We start from the raw sequence: 25,352 nt of genomic DNA on the forward strand, positions 1-25,352 counted from the left end.
GGTTTATTTTTGTTTCTGTATATAAAAACTCACATTCATTAGATGCTGATTGATAAGAAAACTTACAAAATGGGACACAGCGGTGAACAAACTATGGAAAAGCCCGCATTTATTGGATAACATAATTGATTGGATTGGCAATGGAAATAACTCACAAAAATTCCAAACAGAGTAAAGAATATAACAAGCATAACTTTTCTGTGATTAACATAAGCATTGTATCCTTGGCAGGTCATCAGTGAAATGAAGAGCTTCTTCGAATGGCTCAAGTCCCGAGGCCTGAGAGCAGAAACAGCCCAAGCAGTGATAGATAAGCTTGGAATTGAGAATCGGAAGGTTATTCGGGCTTGTACTGAGTCGGATGCATTGCGGACCGAGATCCTCTCTCTCTCCAAAGAGAAATTACAATTTGCAATGTATACTGACTTCTGTAAATTTATGAATTCTTTTTCGAAGCCGCAAGATGTCCAGATTGCTGGTTCTTCTCTTTTGGGAAGCATTTTCGTCAACTTGGAGAATGTTATTCGGGAACTTTCCAGTTTGTGTGAAAAGATTTTCGGATCCCAAAATGTGCACCGGGACAACGTTTCTGGGTTCTCTGGAATCGAGTTCAGTGATGTCTGCAGCCTCCGCTCTCAGCATGAAACATCAAGACCCATGTCTGGTATGTGACATTTTTAATACGACATCGCATGTCAACAAATATCTTGATCTTCTACCATTGTTTTTTTGTGTTCTTTTAACTTGTATAATCTCTATTGGTACAGTTTTGTATTGTCTAATATGAATGGGTTTTTGATGTGGGGTACAAGGTAACGATATACTACTTTTTAGCTCAACTGGAACATATTTCCGGGGAGCTTATGGGATGGCGCGTCGTCAGTCTGTCCGAAAAATTTTAACCTCTTCTCCAAAACTGTTGATGGGATTGTGACCAAATTTGGCTAAGATTATATTTTCTGTGTTGGAACTCAAGTTTGTTCACGGCATTAAAAAAAATGGAGGTCTCAGGGAGTCTACTGGGGGTCAAAGAGGGTCCAGGTTTGACCCAATGCAGCCCCCCAAATTAGAACTACACAGATGATTTCGATGAAACTTGATCACAACCTTCATCACCCGTGATGTACCAAAGTTTGTTCACGCCCTGAAGTGCTTACTTCAACTATTAATAAAGTCAACCTCTTTGCTGAGCTTTTGCTACAAACACCACACTTGAAGACCACAGACAAACAATGCCTGTTTGCCCTTCCCGTATTTATACCAGGCTTTCCACTATCATCAGCACACCCAGGAAAGTTGCTAAGATTATTCAAAGGCCTGACATTTGAAAATCTACTGCACCAGATAGAATCCCTACAATTGCTTTGAAGATGTGTTCACTTGAGCTATCTTCTGTTCTCTCAAAACTCTATTGCTTGTGCATGTCAAAGTATGTGTTTCCACTTAGCTGGAAGCAGGCTTCTGTCGTCCCTGTCTTTAAAGGCAACAGTGAGTAATCAGATCCTTATAACTATCGGCCTGTTAGCCTTCTAACCATTATGACCAAAGTCTTTGAGTCCTTGATAGAACAACTTATGACTCATCTGGAAACCCACAACCTCCAAACTGATGTTCAGTATGGCTTTAGACAGTCAAGGTCTACTGGTGATTTTCTATCCCGAATCACTGAATAAGTGAATGGGACTTCAGATCATTGTGGAAAAACCAGGGCTGTTGCTCTCGACATCTCAAAGGCTAAAATAATCTGACATTTCTTGAAAATTGCTTAATACAATCACTGACTTCATTCTAAATCGTCAAATATCTGTGGTACATGAGGGACAGTAATCCCCTTTCCGTAATACGAATGTGAGTCCTCAGGTGTCTGTCTGTCTGTGTTAGGTCCAATATTGTTCATGTTATATATCAATGATCTGCCTCATTGTATCTTTCTCAATTAAGCATTTAGGCAGATGATTCAACAGATGGACTCAACAGGTGGACCCAGATGGAATTAAAGGAAGATGGAAGAGATATATGGAAATACTGTTGAATGCAGAGAATGAATGGGATGGTAACATGGAGAGTAACCCAGTTTTAGGACCGGCAGAGAAGATAACCGAGAAGGAAGTTGAGGAAGCGATAAAAGCAATGAAGCGTAGAAAAGTGGGAGGGCCGACGGGAGTTGTGGGAGATATGTTGAAGGCAGCGGGAAATTTGGGTGTGAAGAGAATGACAGAGATCTGCGATCTGGTGGTGAAAGAAGGCTGCATTCTCGTGGATTGGGAACTGAGTACCCTCGTCCCTCTATACAAGGGGAAAGGTGACCCTCTGGTCTGTGGCTCGTATTGAGCGATAAAGTTATTGGAGCATGGAATGAAGGTGTTGGAAAGGGTGTCGGAGAGGAGGATAAGGAAGAAAGTGAAGATTGATGAAATGCAGTTTGGATTTATGCCAGGAAGAGGAATGACAGACGTGCTTTTTATTGTGAGGCAGTTGCAGGAGAAGTACATGGAGAAGAGGAAGAAGTTGTTTCTTGGGTTTGTTGATCTGGAGAAAGCATTCGATAGGGTTCCAAGTGAAGTAGTGAAATGGGTATTCAGGAAGTTAGGAGTGGAGGAATGGTTGATCAGAGTAGTGATGGCAATGTACAAAAGAGCGCGCACAGCTGTAAGGACGAAGGACGGGAACAGTGGTGAGTTTGAGGTGAAGGTGTGAGTGCATCAGGGGTCGGTACTAAGTCCACTACTATTTGTAGCTATGATGGAGGTGCTGGCTCGGAACGTAAAGGAGGATTTACTGTCAGAGTTCTTGTTTGCAGATGATCTGGTGTTGATTGCAGAAAGTATGGATGGACTGAAGGAGAAGATGAACAAGTGGAAGGAATGTATGCAGTCAAAAGGTCTGAAGGTGAATATCGGAAAAACGAAGGTGATAGCAAGTGGGAAAGCACGTGGTGAGGTGGAAAGAACTGGGAAAGGGCCGTGTGCTGTTAGCAGGAAGGGTGTCGGAGTGAATTCCATTCAAAGTACAATGTGCGCTGACTGGGTTCATCAAAAATGTAGTGGTTTGAGAGGGTCATTAACAAGTGTGGCAGCTACATTCAAGTGTAAGGTGTGCACAGAGGGAGCTGCAGATGGAGGAAATGTTGAGTTGGATCTTGGAGACGGCGTGAAGCTGGAAGGTGTGAAAACATTTTGTTACCAAGGAGACATGCTGAATGGAGAAGGTGGATCAGACTCGGCAATGGTTGCTGGAGTGAGATGTGCAAGGAAGAAGTTTCGGGAACTGAGTGGCATGCTGACGAGATGGGGAGTGTCCTTAAAGCTGAAGGGAAAGGTGTATGCCGCATGTGTGAGAAGTGTTATGATTTATGGGAGCGAGACATGGGAAATGAACGTAGAGCAGCAACAAAGGTTGGAAAGTGTGGAAATGTGAATGGTTCAGTGGATGTGTGGAGTATCGTTGAGAGAGAGGAAGACAAATGATGAATTGCGAAAGATGATGGGAATAGAGCCTGTGATGGATGCTGTGAGGAGAAACAGTTTGAGATGGTTTGGTCATGTGTTGAGGAAGGATGAAAGTGACTGGTTGAGAAGAGTGATGGAAATGAATGTAGAAGGAAGTAGAGGACGGGGAAGACCAAGAAAGACTTGGCTAAAAATGGTCGAAGAAGAAATGCGGGCAAGGGGTTTAACAAGGGGAGATGCAGTAAATAGGGCAAAATGGAGAAGATTGTCATGGGGAGCGCAAGGCTAACCCCCACTCTTCCAGGGAAATGGCCTTAAAATGCCTGTTGTTGTTGTTGTTGTTGTTGTTGTACTCAACACTATATACTACCTACTCAGGAACCTTGTCTCCTCCTACCCATGACCAGTGGTGTCGAGAGCCAGCATGGGCCCCGAGGCAAATAACCTCGGGCCCCCACCCCACCCTTTTTTTCCCTTTTTTTTTTTGTATACAAGATCGATGCTCGTGAAAGAGCGAAGACGAATCACACAAAAAGTCAAACCGACACATAAAACACCAAAATAAGGGGAGCGGTAGACAAGTTGGGGAGAGAGGGGGAAGGACACAAACAGAACATTTGAGAGCAGGGACATCGGCAGAAATGTGGGAGGGGGAGGGCTTGGGGGGAGTTGGGAGAGGTATAAAACACATGAACACTGCAAGGACTTCCAGGAAAGAAGTTGGAATTTAAAAAAAAGTGTATCTGGGGTGAATTAGCGGTGGTAGAAAAGATCAAGGTTTTGGATAATAATAATAATAATAAAGGAGTCTTATATAGCCCCATCAAGCAGAGTAAACTACCCTCATGGTGCTTTACATTATCATGCGAACGCACACACACCGCACACACACACACACACACACACACACACACACACACAAACATACACACACACAGACACACCTTCACTCTTGCCCTATTCCTCTCCCTCCCCATTCAAAACCCACAGATGTGTACTCTCCTTCCTCCTTCCCTCCCTCCCCCACACATGTACACAGACATACTCTCGATCTCTGTCCCACCTCAAACCAAAGGGAAAACAGGACTTGGACTTTGAAAGACTTGTGAAACAGATCGGTTTTGAGGGAGGTTTTAAAGGCAGGAAGAGAGTCAACATGTCGAACAGAGGAAGGCAAGTCATTCCAGAGCAGAGGTGCAGCAAAGGAAAAGGATTTCTCGCCAAACGACTTGGTGCCTGGTGCGCGGCGGCTCTAGGGTCATAGTCGTCACTTGAATGAAGCCGTCGCCGAGGTTCAGAGAGAGTGAGCAAATCGGAGAGATAGTGAGGTCCCGTTCCACACAATGATTTATAACATAGTGTGCAAATTTTGTATTGCACACGAGCAGAGACAGGCAGCCAGTGTAAAGATTCAAGAAGCGGAGTAACATGGTCAGACTTCTTCGCCTTACAGACAAGACGAGCGGCAGAGTTTTGAACCTTTTGTAACTTATCCAAGAGAAACTGAGGGCAGCCAGCATACAAAGAATTACAATAGTCTCGCCTTGAGAGGACAAGGGCACAGACCAGAGTTAGAGCAGCTTGAGGAGTAAGAAAGTGGCGAATGGATGCGATCTTTCGTAGCTGAAAGTATGCTGATTTGCAAGTTTGAAGTACTTGCTTGGAAAATGTCATGTTTGTCGAAAACCACACCAAGGTTCTTGGCCGAAGAAACAAACTTTACATCGGTTTCACCAACATGAATAGTGGTAGGAAGTGAACATTGTAGAGGACATCTGTGCGATCTTACAATCATAAGACTCTGTTTTAGCATCGTTCAGCTGATTGCAGGAGGAGCTCCTAGTACTCCGATCAGAAATATATGACGTTTTTGCTTTCAGAATGATTTTTATGACGAGTCTTTTAGCTATGTTATACAACTGTTTATGGACTGTGAGGCCAGTCTTCAGCCACTGTCTTTCGGCACGTCGTCATTCCTTTTTGGCAGCCCTGACTTCGTCGCTGACTGCGCTGAACCACGGAGTACTCCTGCGTCTTGGAACGGCGCGCCATGTCGCTGGAGCATGACAGTCCAACGCTGTGCGGAGGCAACAGTCGAGGTCTTCTGCAGTGACATAGGAACGGCCAGAGAGACGGGTGTGAAGGTCCTCTTTAAAGGTGGAACAGTCGATGGCACGAATGTTGTGGGCAGTGATGAAGGTGGGCTGAAGACGAGGAACAGCAATACTCAGGTGGCTGGTGACACAGAAGTGGTCCGAGGTGATAGCACAGGTCACTGACATGGACTGCATCAACTGATCATCGCATCTGTGCACTAACCAATCCAGGATGTGTCCTTTAACATGTGTAGGTTGGGAGACAGACTGAGACAGACTAAAAGTAGAAAGGTCAATGATCTTTGAAGTGAGAGGATGTTGGGGTTGGTCGTAGTGGACGTTGAAATCTCCAAGAATCAAGACGAAACCAGGAAGAGTATTGCAGTAGTCGAGCAGATTAGGAAGCTGGGTCACGAACATAGAGTCAGTAAGCTTGTTTTTCCGGTTAGGTGGAGGTCGGTAGAGGCAGAAGAAATGAAGAGTGTTTTCTGACAGAGTGAAGGTGACATGGGCTAGATCATAGGATGAATGGTCAAACGAAAAAGTCGTGGTGAAGGAGACAAAGGGAGAGAAGTTGTCTCTGTAAATAACAGCCATGCCCCCACCCCTGGAGGAGCGAGGAATATGACTGCAGGGTGTATCCAGGTGGGGTGAGATCAGCACACCTCACTTCGTCGCCACTGGGTCGGAGCCAAGTTTCGGTCAGAAAAAGCACATCGATATCATTATCTTGAACAAAAGAGGTAATTTTGGTTCGCTTTTCAGGACTACTCACTGACTGAGCATTGAATAAGGTGATAGACAGGTCAGAACGGTGTTGTTTTGGTGCTGTGTAGGTTCTACAGGGATAGATGAGGTTATTGAAGTTGACAGGGGACACTTTTTCGCAGGAATTATTAAAATGTGGGCCGGGCCGTCGCTGGTCACGAAGAGAAATCACAATCGGTATTTTTCTCTGCTTTCTCCTCCCGCCTCGCTTTGTGCGTTTTCTCGGGAGACCAATGCTGATTTCAAGTTCTCTGAGGCCTGACAGGAGTCCAGGAGTCAATCAAGTGGTGTTGGTTAAAGACAAAAGTTTTTGCCGCGTGTCGCGAATAGGCCTCGGGATGGAGGAGTTAGAGCGAATAGTCGAGCTCGGTACATGCAGCGTTGCGTGCAGAGGTGGGGAGAGCCGTGGGGAGAGCCGTGGGGCATGCGATGGGGCGTGCGATGGGCCGGGCGATGGGGCGTGCGATGGGACGAGCAGTGGGATGAGCGATGGGGCGGGCGATGGGGCGAGACGGGGAAAAGGACTGTCTTGAGAGGTGCACACCGGGGCCGCGTGAGGCTCAACAAAAAAACATGGCGGGTACTTACAGTTCGAAATTTTCAACTTGGTGGCGAGAAAAACCAAAGTACTGCAAATCTCATGGGCAGACACGCCGCCATAAGCCAGGAAACGAAACAGGGATCCATCACAATCATTCACACAAAGCACAACACGACAGCACACGCTACATCCAACAGAATCGATCAAATACACAGGACGACCGACTCAGCTCAGCCTGCTAGGCGAATGACCCAGAAGTGAATAATGGAAGATGGATGGATGGATGGGGGAAGATAAGAGATGGTGGTGAACAGCTGTTTTAAAGACCTGCAGGGAGGAGTGGGATTGAAGGGAGTGTGGGAGTTTGTTTCAGAGGTGGGAGAAAAGTGGAATGAAAGAGTGAAGGTGAGCAGAGCCTAGATTTTGGCAGTTTAACCATAAGAGGGTTGCTGGCAGATCTTGTGCGACCTGTGGGAATATTACGGGGACAGAGCACAGAGAGAGCTGGGGGAGCAAGGCCGGAGAGGAGTCGGTAAAAGACAGAAAGACCATCAACCTGCCTGCGGTGAGTGAGTGAAAGGCCCTCAGAGTTTGCTTCATCGCAGGAGATTCCAATGATTCTGAAAGCTTTGGTTTCAACAGCATGAAGCTGAGCTAGGTGTGAGGCAGGAGCAGCGGCCCAGAGGGGGGAACAGTATTCCATTGAGCTGCAGATGAAAGCCTTGTATGTGGTGAGGAGATCAGGTGTGCCAAGGAAGGACTTCGCACGATGGAGGATGCCCAGTCGGCGACTGGCTTTGGAGGCCAGCTTGGAAATGTGGTTTTCCCAAGAAAGATCATGGCAGATAGTGAGACCCAAAAGCTTGAGCGACAGAACATCTTGGAGAGGATTGTTGAGAAAGTAGATGGGAGGGTTTTCCAGTCGGTCTTTTTGGAGAGACATAGTAAGAGTGTGAGATTTGTCAGGATTGAAAGACATGTTCTTCTTCTTTGACCAGTCTGTGATTGTGTCCAGGTCTGCAGAGAGTGGCTGCAGACTGCCAATCTGAGGGATGAGGAATGGAGGGGCAGATAGTGGAGGCATCAGCAAAGAGATGGAGAGGATTTTACAGAGAGTCGGAGAGATCATTGATGAAGACCAGAAATAGCACAGGGCCCAGAACACTACCTTGGGGGAACTCCAGCCAGAACAGGCAGGGGAGATGAGAGAAACCCATTCAGGGCCACACGTTGCCTTCGACCAGAGAGGAAGTCCGTAAGCCATGAGTGGAGATTTCCATGGATACCATAGGAGGAGAGTTTGGTGAGCAGACCTGGGTGCCAGACCATATCGAAGGCACGTGATATGTCAAGCGAGACAGCTCTGATTTCCTGTTTGGCATTGAGGACCTCTATCCATTGTTGAGACAGCAGAAGCAACATGTCCAGAGTAGGATGACCTGTTCTGAATCCAAAATGAAGATCAGAGATCAAGCCATTGGAGAATATGAAGGATTTGATATCCGAAGCAATGACGGATTCCATGACTTTGCTGATAATTGGAAGCAGGCTGATTGGTCTGTAGTTGCAAGGATCTGTTTTTGCACCTTTTTGTGTAAAGCGGTAATGTTTGCTGATTTCCAAGATGCTGGCAGATGACCTTGAGCAAAAGAGAGGGTGAAAAGAACAGAGAGAGAGGGTGAAAAGAACAGAGAGAGAGGGTGAGATAGAGAGCTGCAGAGCAGGATTTTAGGACCCGTGGGCTGATGCCGTCTGGTCCAGTTGCAGAATCGGAGTCAAGGTTTTATGAAAACTTCTCCACCTTGTCAGGAGAGAAGGACATAGAGTCCAGGAGCAGTTGGGTTCGACTGGGAAAGGTGGGAACAAAGAGAGTTGGGTTTGGGACACAAGATTTTGAGGCAAACACGGAGTTGAGGCATTCGGCTTTGTCACTTGCGGTGTCAACTGTGTAGCCATTTGAGGTAAGGGAGGGGATGGAGGGGGAACAACAAACACCAGAAACGGATTTGACCAGATGCCACCAGGATTTGGAGGAAGGAGACAGGTTTGAGAGTTCAATCTTGAGTGTGGAGAGATAGTGTTTCCTGGCACTCCTGAGGGTAGACGCACACTAGTTCCGAGCTTGGTGGAAGGAACTGAGATTGCCTTCAGTTGGATTTGCCTTCCAAGAGGCAAAGGCAAGTAGTTTCAGGGCAACTGCCTCACCACAAGATTCAGTGTACCATGAACGGGAGGAAGGGTAAGACAACTGAAGACGAGATGGGATAAATCTGTGCATGAGAGACAGCAGCTTGCTTTGGAAGAATTCCCAGGAAGAATTGATGTCAGAGGCAGTAGAGATGGGAGACCAGTCCAGATGATTGATGTCTGCTTGCAGACCGTGCCAGTCAGCCTGAGTGAAATGCCAGATTACTCGGCGCTGAGGAGGCTGTCTGAGAATGGCCAGAGAGATGTCCACTTTAACAAGCACATGATCAGAAGAACCGATTGGAGCAGCAGACATTTGCAGGGAAGTTTGTCATAACCAAGTCCAGAAGAGAAGATACTCCATTGAATGCGATACGGGTCGGGAAATTGACAGATTGTGTCAGTCCCAATGAGTCGCAGAAGTCCTTTGCTGAAGTGCCATGGCTGGTGAGAGAGGAACCCACACCCAGCCAGGTGGCATTGTGACAGTTGAAGTCACCACATGAGAGAGTTTGGATGAGGAGAAGAGAGAGTTTGGATGAGTTTGTCGAAGTTGGTCCATGTTGTCCGACAGCGAAAGGTAAATGGAGTCTTCACTGTTTGGAGGATGGTACAGAACACATATGAACAAAAGGTGGGAGCGGAGAGGAAGCCGTAGCCAGAGGTACTCCTGGGGGTGGGGTGGAGAGAGGGCAGTGCAAGGAGAGTGAGGAAGAGTTTTTGATTAAAAAAAATATCCACACCACCACCAGGACGAGGCTCAGCTCTATCATACCGGAGGAGGGAGTAACCAGGAAGAGATATTAAGGAATCAGAGACATCTTGAAGGAGGAAAGTTTCTGTTAAGCAGATCAAGTCTGTTTTGTCAGAAGCAACCTGAATGGAGAGATCAATCAGGTTTGAGCGAAGGCCCCGGATGTTTGAGGTCCATACTGTTAATGAGGAGAGAGGGGGAGCATCGGGTGCAGGACAGGGGAGGGGTAGTGTCAGATGAAGGATGAGAGGGGGAGGTAGGAAGAGCAGTTGTTAGTGTGTCAGAGATTACAGAAGAGTTACAAGAAAGGGAAGGATGATGAGGACAAAAGGTTTGATGGTGATGGGATGAGGCACAGTGAGGGGTTGTTTGAGGGGGGGCAGAGGAAAGTAGAAGGTTGGGGGAGGTGGAGGTATGAGATAAAAGGGAGATGAAGTGGGGAGGAGGCAGCTTTGAGGAGGAGGTGGGAGGAGGGAGAATTTGGTAGGGATCGGTGGGGGGGGGGGGGGGGAGATTTGAAGGGGAGGGGTTGGGGGGGAGTTTAGGAGGGGAGGGGCAAGTGGGGAGTTTAGGAGGGGAGGGGCAAGGGGGGAGATTTGGAGGGGAGGGACAAGGGGGGAGATTTGGAGGGGAGGGACAAGGGGAAAGATTTGGAGGGGAGGGGCAAGGGGGGAGATTTGGAGGGGCAAAGAGGGAGGTTAGGAGGGGACGGGCAAGGGGGGAGTTTAGGGGGGGGCAAGGGGGAGATTTGGAGGGGAGGGACAAGGGGGGAGATTTGGAGGGGAGGGGCAAGGGGGGAGATTTGGAGGGGCAAGGAGGGAGGTTAGGAGGGGACGGGCAAGGGGGGAGTTTCGGGGGGAGGGGCAAGGGGGGAGTTTAGGAGGGGAGGGGCAAGGGGGGAGATTTGGAGGGGAGGGGCAAGGGGGGAGATTTGGAGGGGAGGGGCGAGGGGGGAGTTTAGAAAGTGGATGATTAATGAAAGATGAACATTTAGAACAAATTGGGTTTATTGTGATTTTCAAGTTAGCGATCCGTTTAAGAACGATGGAGCAGGGGTGGAATGAATGAGACTTTAGAGCATGTCATGAGAAATAATTATAAGAGATTGAATATTTTTTTGGATTGGAATGCGTTGGAGAGGAAATTGAAAGGAGCCTTTTAAATAGGAAGAAAAACAGCGTGTTGTAATAAACCACTGAATAAAACACTGCGGGGGAAAGTCTAAACATACTTAAACAGAACCGTGAAGAACAATCTTATATTCACAAAGATACCAATGGGGAGAGGGCCTTGAGGGACAACCATGAGTCACGTGAACAGGGGAAAAGGTGGAAGGCAAGGGGATCATGTGGACAGAGGTGCACAATGGGACAAAAGCACATGAGGAGAAAGGGAAATAAAAGTTTTTTTTGTTGTTTTTTTTTTGTTTTTTTGGGGGGTGGGGGTGGGGGTGGGGTTACAAGGTTAGACAAAGAGTAGATGTTCAGGGAAGGTTGGGGGAGAAGGGAAAATCTAAAAACGTCGCAAAAACAGCGAAGGAAGGAACAAACTTTGACGGGGAAAGCCTGAGGCAAGGCCGCAACACACACAGCAAACAGAAACGATTAATTTATGAAAGATTAACACAGAGAAACTTCCAAGGGACACACTATGGTTCACACATCGAACGATAAATGCAGTTTCGACAAAATACAATTGTGACCAATGACTTAACTTTGAAAATGTGGAGATCGTGTACAGCTTCGAAAATTCGTGACGTCGTCTCCAAGATCTCGCGAGATCTCTCAAATCTTTATCGTTTATCTCTTTTATAACTTTTTAAGGAACATTTCTTGAATGTAAAACAAAAAACTTTTTAAAAACAAATGGTCACTTTTATTTTGCCGTTTGATCGAAAATAGAGGAGATAGCGGGATGTTCGGACCGATCGAGTCAATTCGCACACTCGACTATTTAACACTATTTCTCCCTAACATGAGAAGAAGATGAAAACGTGAGAAGATGATTGATTATAATTTTTGGACAAAGCGGATACAAACGCATTTCTTTGTAACGCTCATTTCTGGTTAATAACCATTTTCTGTAAAATTTGAAACAGCACCATTAACAGCAGCGAATGTTGTTTTGTTTCGGCAAGAAAAAACAAAATCAGCTTCTGGGTTTAAACGTAACGATGAGGAAATGAGGATCAGCCGATGAGGGGTTTGGTTTCATTTTACTGTTTAAAAAACATAATAGGAGAAGCTCGGGCCCCGAGGCAGTGACTCCCGCCCCCCTCCCCGAGACCTCCCCTCGATTTCCCTGCCCGTGACCATTCAAGTACCACTCTCAATCAGGACCTGGAGAGTGTGATGAACTGGGGAAAAGACTGGCTTGTTGCTCTCAACCAGAAATGACCCACTTGTCTGCTTGTATTTACTTCAAGAGCACCTTGTTTTCCGACCCTGTCTACGGATTCTTCACCTTTGCAGGAACTCCCTGTTATCTGTCGGCTTGAATTGGATATCAGCTCAAACCTCAGCTGGGAAAAGTACATCCCTGGTGGAGCTGAAAGCACATCACAGCACCTTGGCAGCTTATTTCGTGCTCGGCGATACCTTTCTCAAGCTGCTTTGCTCCATCTATACAAGGCCACTGTACGTCCTGTCATGGAGTATCATTGCCATATTTGGGCTGGTGTGCCGGCCTGTCACCTTTCTCTTAATGACAGAATCCAGCAGCATGCTGCCATTCTGGTGGGACAGGAGTTGGCATCATCCTTGGAACCTCTCTCATTCTGCCGCTTTGTTGCGACAGATATTTCAACGGAATGTGCTCTGAGGGTCCATCAGGTTCTTCCACCCGAGCATTCTTTCAGTCACTCAACACATCTTTTTCCCATCCATACACTATATCTGTCCCAAGGAGTAAGACGATAAGGTATTCTTCTTTTTATTTTTCCCCACAAGGCATTACTCTGGAGCAGCTTACCTGCATCCTGCTTTCCCCTCTATCTCAAGCTTCCTCGATTCAAGAGGAATGTCAATAGACGTCGAATATCTATACTTTCCTTTGTGTAGGCCTTGAGTAACCTGAAAGTTTTTGTCGCAGGTGATATGTCTTAAAAATATATATTGATGTGCATTGAGATTACGTACCCCAATTGGCACCGCCAAACCATTTGGCACCAAAAGGAAACACGTTTGTGAAAGAGCGAGAACCCTGCTTCCGGAACAATTGATGTCAGGAGTGGGAATCAAATATGGGACGCTATCGGCGGTGCCCCAAAAATTGTAAGGAGCGTCGGGTGAAATTGTACTTCAAAGAATTATACAGCTCTGTCAAGCCAAGGTGACCAGGACCTGGTGGTCTAATTTAGGAGGAAATGGGGGATCAAATCTCCCAGGTAGCTGCATATCAATGTAACATTGTGGGAGATGGACCAGGAGGGGCTGCAGTAGAGGTGCCAATAGCGATCAGGATCCAACCTTCTCCTCCCCTCTCTAACCTCCCCCCCACCCCTAACCAGCCCCTGGAAAAGGCAGCGCTAATAGCATGGAATAGTGTCCGGAAGTGACCAGGAGATGTTGTTGATTAGTCAACTAATGGCACAGATGACGATGAAAATTGAGGAGGGACAAGGTGGCTGGCATAAGGCATGACATGCATGTGGGGCAGGCATAGGAAAAGGCTGATATGATGGCTATGGGAATGAGATAGCCGCAACGCTCGAGGCAGTATGGGGAAAGTTGAGTCATACCAACATAATCATAAGACTTTAAACAAACAAACAAACAAACAAATACCTATTTGGGGTGGGAACCCACCCCCCCCTTCCCTCCCCCAAACCCGTGTACCACATCAGACCTAAATTTTTCGAATGCCTTGAACAAACATTGGTACAACACGGATGATGAAGGTTGTGGGGAAGTTTCATCGATATAATGTGTGTAGTTTCAGAGGAAAAAGGAAATTCCTATTTTGGGGGGGGGGGGGGGTCAAACCTGTATCCACTTTGACCCCGGTAAGCCCCCTTATACCCAGATTTGTTTTTAATGCCGTGAGCAAACTTCACTGACAACATAACAAATATAATTTGTGCCAAGTTTTGTCACAATCCGTTCAGCGATTTCGGAGAAGAAGTTGCAAGTGTTTACGGACTGACTGACGGACGACGCACCATCGCATAAGCTCCCATGAACTTCGTTCCAGGTGAGCTAAAATGAAATGGAATGGATAAAGGCAAAGAAGAATGATTATAGACAAGCAAGAGGGCAAAGAATGTTGAGGAGAAGATCATGAAATGTGTAGAAACAATGTGTAAAGATCGGGATAACGCATGGCAGGTGCAGGTGGAGAGGATATGACCGATCAAAGCGAACCACGACGAGGTGAAACTGTGTAAGCTGGAGCGAATGCATGATGTGGAAGGGTGCGTGCCGAGGTTTGGTGGAATAAATAAATATTATTTTTATTTTTATTTTTATACAGAATCGAGGCTCGTGTAAGAGCAAACGCATTGAACATGAAAACGCACAGACACATAAAACATACAATGAAGGGAGCGGGAGACAAAAGGGAGAGGGAATCACACAAGCACAACAACAGTAGAAAACAAGGACGTCGGTAGATCTGTGGAAGGGGAAGTGCTGGGGAAGACGGATGACTACACGGTATAAAGCAAATAAACACGACTCGGCATTTCACTACTAGGAATTTCAGGAAAGACGTTGGGAATTCAAAGAGGCGGATTTGGGGAGTTTTAACGGGGATTGAAAGAATCAAGGTTTTGGATGGGGGACGACAAGAGATGGTGGTGAACACCTGTTTTAAAGACCTGGAGGGAGGAGAGGGATTGAAGAGAGTGTGGGAGTTTTTTCCAAAAGTGGGGAAAAAGAGGAATAAAAGAGTGAAGGTGAGCAGAGAGTCTTGATTTTGGCAGTTTCACCAGAAGAGGGCTGCTGGCAGATCTTGTGCGTCCTGCAGGAATTTTGGGGGGATAGAGCAGGGGGAGCTAGGCCGGAGAGGAGTCGGTAGAAGATGGAAGGACCACCAACCTGCCTGCAGTGAGAGAGAGAAAGGCTCTCAAAATCAGCTTCATCGTGGGAGATTCCAATGATTTGGTTTCAACCACGTGAAGCTGAGCTAAGTGTGATGCAGGAGCACCGACCCAGAGGGGAGAGCGGTATTCTATTGAGCTGCAGATGAAAGCTTTGTATGTGGCGAGTAGCTCAGAAGTGCCCAGAAAGGACTTCGCACGATGGAGGATGCCCAGTCGCGACTGCCTTTGGATCCGGGCTTCGTTGGAGTGCCGAACCTGAGTGTAACGGAGTGTGTGCCACAAGCGTGCAGAGTGGAGTGTATGAGCGAGCGAGGGTAGGGGTCATGCACCGACTCAGATGGGGGTAACCCTTACCTTGACTGAGGGGAGGGCTGAGGTTACCGAGCGGGAAATATTTTAAAAGCAAGTATGTTCTGGTCCTGTGCGCGGGAGATTAAAAAGAACAGGTGTGTAATCCGTACAGGACCAAGGGAGGTCACATTTCAAGGCACTTCATGTCACTGTGTGTTAACAGTTCATGTCAGGCAAAACGCCCATGTGCAGATGATTGAAAATTAATTTCCCAAGGAATAGTGTGCGGCTGAGTGTGCGCGGCACAAATGGCAAATTCAGCTGTGTGATCTCAGCGGGATGGCTCATATGTAAAGTTGTGTGTAAACTATCATGGAGTGATCCATGTTTGTGAATAGAGTGAGATTGACTGTGGAGTGTGAATTGTGTGATCGTGTGATTAAATGGTGTGCGAGTGATCGTGAGATGGCCGGTGTGTGTAAGTTGTGTGCGCTGGTCTGTGAGGCGATTTGGGGATGTACCGGATGTACCAGATGTACCAGGTGCGAGAGTGGGCGTGGTGAAAGTTACGGAGCTGTGCGTATGAGCAGTGGATGTGGAGAACACGTCGGGGTTCCTGAAGGAAATCCGCCGAATGTCAGTGCGAAAATTTCAATTAATGGGCAGGCTATGGTTGTACCGCCTAATTCTTCCACAGGGGGAGCTTACATTGGATATAACATTTTGTGCGGAAGCGGATTAAAAGCTGGAACACCAGAGCAATCGCTGCTGTTTTAGAACGCGCTGATCATGCGAGGAGAAGCTGCCGACCTGTTCATGCCATGGAAGGATCACCTGCCAAGATCAATTGTGTTGACAGGTTTGGCGGTCTCAATCGGTGTCAGTAATTGCTTATCTTCCCATGAGGCCGCGAACCTATCCACGGCATGGCGACCTGCAGGTTCAGAGGTTGGGGTGGGCCCGAGAAGTCCCACTCGTGATGCACCCCAAACCACAAACCCCAAACTCAAAACCCCAAACCCCAAACCCCGCATCTGCAACAATATTTTCACTCTGTCTGCTGCTTTGGAGTCAAACAAAATAGAAAATCATTCCAAACCGGAAAAAGTACTGTTTATAATGACATCATAAAGGACACAAACAACAGGCACAAATAACTAAAGTGGCGTGTTCGATAGAGTGATGTAATATACACTGTGCAATGCCAGAAAATTCCAGAAATTAAAAAAAATGAATTTTCCAATCTTTATTTTTTGTAAATTGAATTAAATACTTGAACACTGTTGAACACAAATCACCTTCTTGTTACTTCCACGAACTTCCAGTTTAGCATGACTTGAGTATGTTAAATAGGGTGATGTATAAGGGTGAGGTAGAAGACTGCTTCAAAGACTGCTTCAATAGTGCTTAACATCCGGAAGTTTTCTTTTTAACAATCTTTAACTTAATTATTAACTTACCTGGAACGAAATTCTGGGGACCTTATGTGGTGGCACGTCCATCCGTCTGTCACTCCGGAAACATTTCTCCACAACCACTGATGGGATTGTGATCAAACTTGGCACAAATGATATTTGTTATGTTGGGACTAAGGTTTGTTCACGGCATTGAAAAAAAATCTGCCCCTTTGGGGTTCAACGGGGGCCTGGGGGGGGGGGGGTTTAGGGGCCGCCCTCCAAAATAGGTATTTGCTTTCTTCTCAGAAACTAAACATACAATTCCAATGAAACCACAACATTTTGTTCATGACCCATGAGGTACCAACGTTTGTTCACGGCATTTACAAAATGGTAATCAATGGTGGAGGGGGTGGGGGGGGGCAAGGGGATAGGTTGCCCCCCCCCCAAATAGTTTTTTTTGGTTTGTTTGTTCAAATTCTGCGATTACGTTAGTATGATTGTACATGCTACCGTATCTTCTAGCATCCATTGAAATTGGTTAAAAACGCCATGATTTAGTTTAAAATACCTTTAGTCAGTGTAGTATATGGCTTTGTTCTACCAGGTGAGCACACAGGGTTATTGCCCCAATGTTTATATTTGAATTTAAGAATACATTCATGACGTAACATGTTCTACGAACTCTCAAGATGGTTATCAATCCCATTTCCCTGCAAACGACTGATGCTGATTTGTACACAGGTGATGTCTATCCTTTAAAGGTGGAAGGTAGACAACACAAGAATGATTCATCTGTCACAGAAGATTCAAAATGTGCTTCTGCAAAGGAAGGTTCAGATGATATTCACATGACAAACGGAAGTGCTTCCTGTTTTGCAACTGGTGAGTGGAAATGTAAAAAATGTTAAAAAAAAAAAAAAATTCGGAAAAGTGTTAAATATTTTGCATTTTGATTTTGACAAAAAAGGAAGTTTTTTTGTTTGTTTGTTTCTGTAGGACAATCCAGAAGTAATATGGGACAAATAAGGTCCAGTCGCAGCATGACAGTGAAGAAGAAGCATTTTTTGAAGAAAGAATCACAACGTCAAGGCTCACTTCCTATAAAATACAAGTTCATGTCTGGGCCTCGCAACACCAAGATCAATATTAAATTAAACAAAAACAAAAAGGTTGTAGAAAGGGGAATACGTTACAAGTGTAATGTGTGCAGAATGGATTTTGCTTCAACGAGTAACATCAAAATACACATGAGGATCCACACTGGAAAACATCCCCACAAGTGCTCTGTCTGTGATAAAGGTTTCTCTCATTGCAGCCATTTGAAAAGGCATATGAAGATCCATAAAGGAGAGCGTCCTCACAAATGCTCGATATGTGATAAAGGTTTCTCTCGAAAAGACCATTTGAAATCACACATGAGGATCCACACAGGAGAGCGACATCACAAATGCTCGATATGTGATAAAGGTTTCTCTCGAAAAGACCATTTGAAATTACATATGATGATCCATACAGGAGAGCGACATCACAAATGCTCGATATGTGATAAAGGTTTCTCTCACAAAGGCGATTTGAAAAAACATATGAGGATCCATACAGGAGAACGACCTCACAAATGCTCGATATGTGATAAAGGTTTCTCTCACAAAGGCGATTTGAAAAAACATATGAGGATCCACACAGGAGAGCGACCTTACAAATGCTCGATATGTGATAAAGGTTTCTCTCGTAGCAACCATTTGAAATCACATACGAGGATCCATACAGGAGAGCGTCTTCACAAATGCTCGATATGTGATAAAGGTTTCTCTCAAAAAAGCGATTTGAAATCACATATGAGGATCCATACAGGAGAGCGACCTTACAAATGCTCGATATGTGATAAAGGTTTCTCTCGTAGCAACCATTTGAAATCACATACGAGGATCCATACAGGAGAGCAACCTCACAAATGTTCGATATGTGATAAAGGTTTCTCTCGAAAAGACCATTTTAAATTACATATGAGGATCCATACAGGAGAACGACCTCACAAATGCTCGATATGTGATAAAGGTTTCTCTCGAAAAGACCATTTGAAATTACATATGAGGATCCATACAGGAGAGCGCCCTCACAAATGTTCAATATGTGATAAAGGTTTCTCTCAAAAAGTCAGTTTGAAAACGCATATGAAGATCCATACATGAGAATTGAAATCTTAAATACCAGGATATGACAAATGAGGTTAACAGGATTTCGAAATTGAAGAAACATGAAATTGTACCAGTGATAGTCGGGGCAACAGCGAATACGAGTGATCAAGAAAACCCGAACTGAGGAGGTAATTATTTATTTTTTTGTATACAAGATCGAGGCCCGTGTAAGAACGAACATTAATCACAAAAAAACAAACTGACACATAAAACATGATAAAGGGAGCGGGAGACAAGACAGAGAGCAGGGACATCGGGAGATCTGTGGTAGGGAGAGGGCATGAGGGGGGGGGGCATGCATGGGAAGGGTTGGTGGGAGAGGTAAAAAAAAATAATACATTGACACTGCAAGGACTTCCAGAAAAGAAGTTGGTATTTCAAAAAAGTGTATCTGGGGTGAAATTAGCGGGGGTAGAAAAGATCAAGGTTTTTGATGGGGGAAGATAAAAGATGGTGGTGAACAGCTGTTTTAAAGACCTGGAGGGTGGAGTGGGATTGAAGAGAGTGAGGGAGTTTGTTCCAGAGGTGTGAGAAAAGAGGAATGAAGGTGTGAAGGTGAGCAGAGAGGCTTGGTTTTGGCAGTTTCACCAGAAGAGGGTTGCAGGCTGATCTTGTGCGACCTGTAGGAATATTTGGGGGACAGCCCAGAGAGAGCTGGGGGAAAGCAAGGCTGGAGAGGAGTCGGTAGAAGACAGAAGCACCACCAACCTGCCTGCGGTGAGTAAGTCAAAGGCCCTCCGAGTTAGCTTCATTGCGGGAGATTCCAATGATTCTGAAAGCTTTGGTTTCATCAGCGTGAAGCCGAGATAGGTGTGAGGCAGGAGCACCGGCCCAGAGGGGAGAACAGTATTCCATTGAGCTGCGGATGAAAGCCTTGTATGTGGTGAGGTGCTCAGGTGTGCCAAGGAAGGACTTCGCATGACGGAGGATGCCCAGTCGGCGACTGGCTTTGGAGGCCAGATTTGAAACGTGGTTTTCCCAGGAAAGATCATGGCAGATAGTGAGACCCAAAAGCTTGAGTGACAGAACTTCATGGAGAGGATTATTCAGAAGATGGATGGGAGGGTTGTCCAGTCGGTCTTTTCGGAGAGACACAGTAAGAGTGTGAGATTTGTCAGGATTGAAAGACATGTTCCACTTGTTTGACCAGTCTGTGATTTTGTCCAGGTCTGCAGAGAGTGAGGAGGCTGCAGACTGCCGATCTAAAGGGATGAGGTATGGACTGGCAGAGAGTGGAGTCAGCAAAGAGATAGAGAGGATTTTCCAGAGAGTCAGAGAGATCATTGATGAAGAGCAGAAAAAGCACAGGGCCCAGAACACTTCCTTGGGGAACTCCAGCCTGAACAGGAACGGGAGATAAGACAAAACCATTCAGGGCCACACGGTGACTACGACCAGACAGGAAGTCCGCAAGCCATGCGTGGAGATTTCCATGGATACCATAGGAGGAGAGTTTGGTGAGCAGGGCATGGTGCAAGACTGTATCGAAGGCACGTGATATGTCAAGGGAGACAGCTCTGATTTCCTGTTTGGCAATAAGGACCTCCACCCATTGTTGAGACAGCAGAAGCAGCATGTCCAGAGGAGAATGATCTTGTCTGAATCCAAATTGATGATCCGAGATCAAGCCATTGGAGAGGAGGAAGGATTTAATCCCATGACCCATGCGATGATTGATTTGAGCGATGATTGATTCCATGACCTTACTGATTATTGCGAGCAGGCTGATTGGTCTGTTTTTTTTTTTTTTTTTTTTTTTTTTTGGTATACTGAATCGAGGCTCGTGAAAGAGCTAACATTTATTTCACAAACAAACAAACAAAACAAACCAGACAAACAAAATATACAAAAAGAGGGAGTGGAAGACAAGATGGGGAGAGAAGGGGAAGCACACAACCACAACATTTGAGAGCAGGGAGAAGTGTGGGAGGGAGAGGGCTTGGGGGCAGGAGGCGTGGGAGGGGGAGGGGGAGGGGGGCGGGGAGAGGTATAAAACACAAGGGGACCAAAATTAGCGGGGGTAGAAAGATCAAGGTTTTGGATGGGGGAGGATAAGAGATGGTGGTGAACAGCTGTTTTAAAGACCTGGAGGGTGGAGTGGGATTGAAGAGAGTGAGGGAGTTTGTTCCAGAGGTGGGAGAAAAGAGGAATGAAGGAGTGAAGGTGAGCAGAAAGTCTTGATTTTGGCAGTTTAACCATAAGAGGGTTGCAGGCAGATCTTGTGCGACCTGTAGGAATATTTGGGGGACAGAGCCCAGAGAGGGCTGGGGGGGCAAGGCCAGAGAGGAGACGGTAGAAGACGGAAAGACCACCAACCTGCCTGCGGTGAGTGAGTGAAAGGCCCTTGGAGTTAGCTTCATCGCGGGAGATTCCAATGATTCTGAATGCTTTGGTTTCAACAGCGTGAAGACGGGCTAGGTGTGAGGCAGGAGCACCGGACCAGAGGGGAGAGCAGTATTCCATAGAGCTGCGGATGAAAGCCTTGTATGTGGTGAGGAGCTCATGTGTGCCAAGGAAGGACTTCACACGATGGAGGATGCCCAGTCGGCGACTGGCTTTGGAGGCCAGATTTGAAATGTGGTTTTCCCAGGAAAGATCATGGAAAATAGTGAGACCCAAAAGCTTGAGTGACAGATAGCCACCCCACCACCAGGACTAGGCTCAGGTGAATTCTGTAGTTGCAAGGATCTGTTTTTTGCACCTTTTTGTGTTAAGCTGTTATGCTGGCTGATTTCCAAGCATATGGCAGATGACCTTGAGCAAAATAGAGGGTGAAGAGAACAGAGAGAGGATGAGATAGAGCGGCAGAGCAGGATCTTAGAACCCATTGGCTGATGCCATCTGGTCCAGTTGCAGAATCAGTTGCAGAATCAATCGAGGTTTGACAAAAACCTATCCACCTTGTCAGGAGAGAAAGACACATAGTCCAGGAGCCGCTGTGTTCGACTGGGGAATGTGGGTACAGAGAGAGATGGGTTCGGGACACAATATTTTGAGGCATTTGGCATTTTCACGTGCGGTGTCAGCTGTGTAGCTGTTTGAGATAAGGGAGGGGATGGAAGGGCAACAAACACCAGAAACAGATTTGACCAGACACCACCAGGATTTGGAGGAGGGGGACAGGTTTGAGAGTTCACACTTGAGAGTAGAGAGATATTGTTTCCTGGCTCTCCTGAGGGTAGACACACTTGTTCCGAGCTTTGTGAAAGGAACTGAGATTACCTTCAGTTGAATTAGCCTTCCATGAGGTGAAGGCAGGTTGCTTCATGGCAACTGCCTCACCACAAGCTTCAGTGTATCATGGATGGGAGGAAGGGTACGCCAACTGAAGATGAGATGGGACAAATCTGTGCATGAGAGAGAGAGCAGTTTACTTTGGAAGAATTCACAGGAAGCATTGATGCAAGAGGCAGTAGAGATGGGAGACCAGTCCAGATGATTGATGGCTGTGTGAATTCCGTGCCAGTCAGCCTGAGTGAAATGCCAGACTCATCTGCACTGAGGAGGCTCTTTGAGAATGGCCAGAGAGATGTCCACTTTAACAAGGAAATGATCAGAAGAACCGATTGGAACAGAAGAAGAGCTGCAGACATTTGCAGGGAAGTTAGTCATAACCAAGTCGAGAAGAGAAGATACTCCATTGACTGAGATCCCAGTCGGGAAATTGACAGAATGTGTCAGTCCCAGTGAGTCGCAGAAGTCCTTTGCTGAGGTGCCATGGCTGATGTTAGAGGAACCCACACCCAGCCAGCTGGCATGATGACAGTTGAAGTCGCCACATATGAGGAAGAGAGAGTTTGGATGAGTTGATAGAAGTTGGTCCATGTTGTCCATCAGCGAAATGTAAATGGAGTCATCACTGTTTTGAGGATGGTACAGAACACATATGAAGAAAAGGTGGGAGCGGAGAGGAAGTCGTAGCCAGAGGTACTCCTGTGGGTGGGGTGGAGAGAGGGCAGTGCAAGGAGAGTGAGGAAGACAGTTTTTGATAAAGATAGCCACCCCACCACCAGGACTAGGCTCAGGTCTATCATACAGGAGGAGGGAGTAACTAGGAAGAGATATTAAGGAATCAGAGACACCTTGAAGGAGGAAAGTTTTTCTGTTGAGCAGATCAAGTCTGGATTGTCAGAAGCAACCTGAATGGAGAGATCAATCAGGTTTGAGCGAAGGCCCTAGATGTTTGAGGTCCATACCGTTCAGGAAGAAGGACGGGGAGCATCGGGTACAGGACAGGGGAGGGGAGGTGTAGGGTAAGATGAGGGGTGAGAGCGGGAGGTAGGGAGAGCTGTTGATAGTGTGTCGGAGATTGCAGAATGGTTAGGAGAAAGGGAAGGATGAGAAGGACAAATGTTTTGATGGTGATGGGAAGAGGCACAGTGAGGTGTTGTTTGAGGGGGCAGAGCAAATGCAATGGTTGGAGGAGGTGGGGGTATGTGATGGAAGGGAGAGGAAGTGGGGAGGCGGCAGCTTTGAGGAGGAGGAGGTGGGAGGGGGGAGAATTGGAAAAAAATCGTAGGGGGGGGGGAATTCGAAGGGGAGGTGATGGGGGTGATTTGAAGGGAATGGGTGAGGGGATGAGATTTAGATATGAGGGGGGAGTTTAGGAGGGGAAGGGTGAGGGGGGAAAATTGAAAGGGAGTGGTGAGGGGGAGTTTTGGACATGAGGGCTGCGGAGGGAGTTTAGAAAGTAGATGATTCATGAAAAACGAACATTTGTAACAAACAGGGTTTATTGTGATTTTCAAGTCAGATGTCTGTTTGAAAACGACAGAGGAGTAGTGGAATGAAGGTGAGTTTAGAGAATGTAGAAAGGAATAACTGTAAGAGATTGAATTTTTTTTGGAAATGGAATGATTTGTTGAGGAAATTGAAAAAAGCCTTTTAAATAGGAAGAAAAGCAGCATGTTGTAATAAACCACTGAATAAAACACTGCAGGGGAACATTTAAACATGTTATGTTTGTGGAGGTAGTGATATGCTGAGTCAGGTAGATTCGTATAGGTCGGTGCTCCGGATGTCGGGTAAGAACCATCACCTGTAATAAGTTCTGTTTGGCCAAATGGCGGAGTAACGTGTATTTTCGTCCCTGTCACGAGGGGGCATGGCATGTTACTAGCTTAGGGCGTAAGAATAAATTATCCCCGTAAGTCTTACCCGAAGGGGTGTTGCAAAACATTTTACCTTTTTTTCCCCCAAGGCATGCTTCCTTTGATGCACGTTTTATGCACAACCGTAACGTGTTCTCGGGGGAAAAAAAGGTAAAATGTTTTGCAACACCCCTTATGTGATCTATCCTTTGGCTCTTTTCGCACTGCACCGTAAACACTAGTGAGAAAGGCCCATAAATTGCACGAACTAACATCAATAAAACCAACCGGAAGCCAGTTCTGAACACTGCCGATGGACACCACTATCTACATCGCCTCACATAGCTCGGACAGGCCGAAGACACGCCCCGGGGACTTGTGATTGGCCATGGCGGGACAAGAAGCTACCCGCTGATTGGGGGAAGGAAGGCCAAGGATGAAGCCATGCGCCGATTGGCAAAGGCCACGGAGGACGTCAGAGGCGAGCAAGAAGAAGATTGGTGGAGAAGCGCTGATTGCGTCACGACCCGACGCTAAAGGAACTCGAGGACAGACATTTCTGTTTTCTTGCCCTCCGCTCTTACCCTGGACTCTTGCTCTCTGACCCTCCGATCTTGTGCTGTCCTTGCTCTCCTCTAGTTCCCTTGTTCTTCTCCCTCGCATATTTGTTTTTGGGCCGGCTGTGTACAGCCGCCACCGGGAGACGTGGAGAGTTTTGTCGTCGGTGATGACGCGTGGCTGGACAGCATACAGCATGACAAGACCCCATGCGAGTGCTGCAACATGAATGGGTGCAGCGAGGCCTGTTTCCTGCCAACGTGCGCGTATTGCATGCACCAGCCGTCAGTACCTCCGGAGCCTTGGATTCCTGATGAGGAACGCCCCTCCCTCCCCCCCCCCCCCACAACACCCCCGCCCCCGAGCTGATCAGAGCTAAGTGCACGATAGACACACAACCTTTTTTTTCCAGTTATTTTATTCCCCATTTGTCCATGTTATCAGTCTGGTGTGAAGAATCCTGTAGGAATTTAGTTTTACAGTCACGTTTTTTTGTTACCAGCATTTTATTTAATATATCTTTTCGTTATTTTCCGTACATTTTAAATCTGTTTTCGTGTGAGTTATTTTCCGCAGGTTGAAGACTGCCCGGTGGGATCGCTCAGGTAAAAGCCTCAGCCTCCTCTTCCCTTTTCTTTCCCCGCATGTATAAAATCCGCATTTGGGCATTGCCTTCGGCTCGCTATTGGATATCCGTGATTCCCCCGGTATCAACCAAGGGGAATCGCACAACAATATTTAAACAAAACCGTGAAAAACGATCTGGGAAAAGTCCCTGAAGTGAGGGCATGGATCAGAGAAAGGAGAAAGGGTTAAATGAGATGGAGGAAACTAGAATTTGAAAGGCGAGTTTCAGCTGGAGATGGAAGGAAGAGGTGGAAGAAAATGAGATAAAGGGGTGGGGCGAGCCAACAAGCACATGTGCCCTCAAGGAGAGAAGAAAATTTTTGGGAGTGTTTAATTAAAACGTTAGACAAAGGGT

At 46.5% G+C, this 25,352-nt stretch overlaps 1 protein-coding gene across 1 annotated transcript in view; it reads left to right on the forward strand.

Annotated features, from left to right (window-relative positions):
* The window catches only part of LOC137414770 (uncharacterized), a 49,477-nt gene that overhangs the window by 17,956 nt on the left and 6,169 nt on the right, over window positions 1-25,352 (forward strand). The window contains exons 2-4 of the mRNA XM_078766796.1: window positions 232-664; window positions 17,269-17,409; window positions 17,524-18,255. Of these exons, the coding sequence (XP_078622922.1) occupies window positions 244-664; window positions 17,269-17,409; window positions 17,524-18,255 (1,294 nt within the window). The 5' untranslated portion in view covers window positions 232-243. The remainder of the gene's footprint in view (window positions 1-231; window positions 665-17,268; window positions 17,410-17,523; window positions 18,256-25,352) is intronic.

This window comes from Myxine glutinosa, chromosome 1 (genome assembly GCF_964187855.1).
Source record: "Myxine glutinosa chromosome 1, kmMyxGlut1.1, whole genome shotgun sequence".
NCBI classification, from domain to species: Eukaryota; Metazoa; Chordata; class Myxini; order Myxiniformes; family Myxinidae; genus Myxine; species Myxine glutinosa.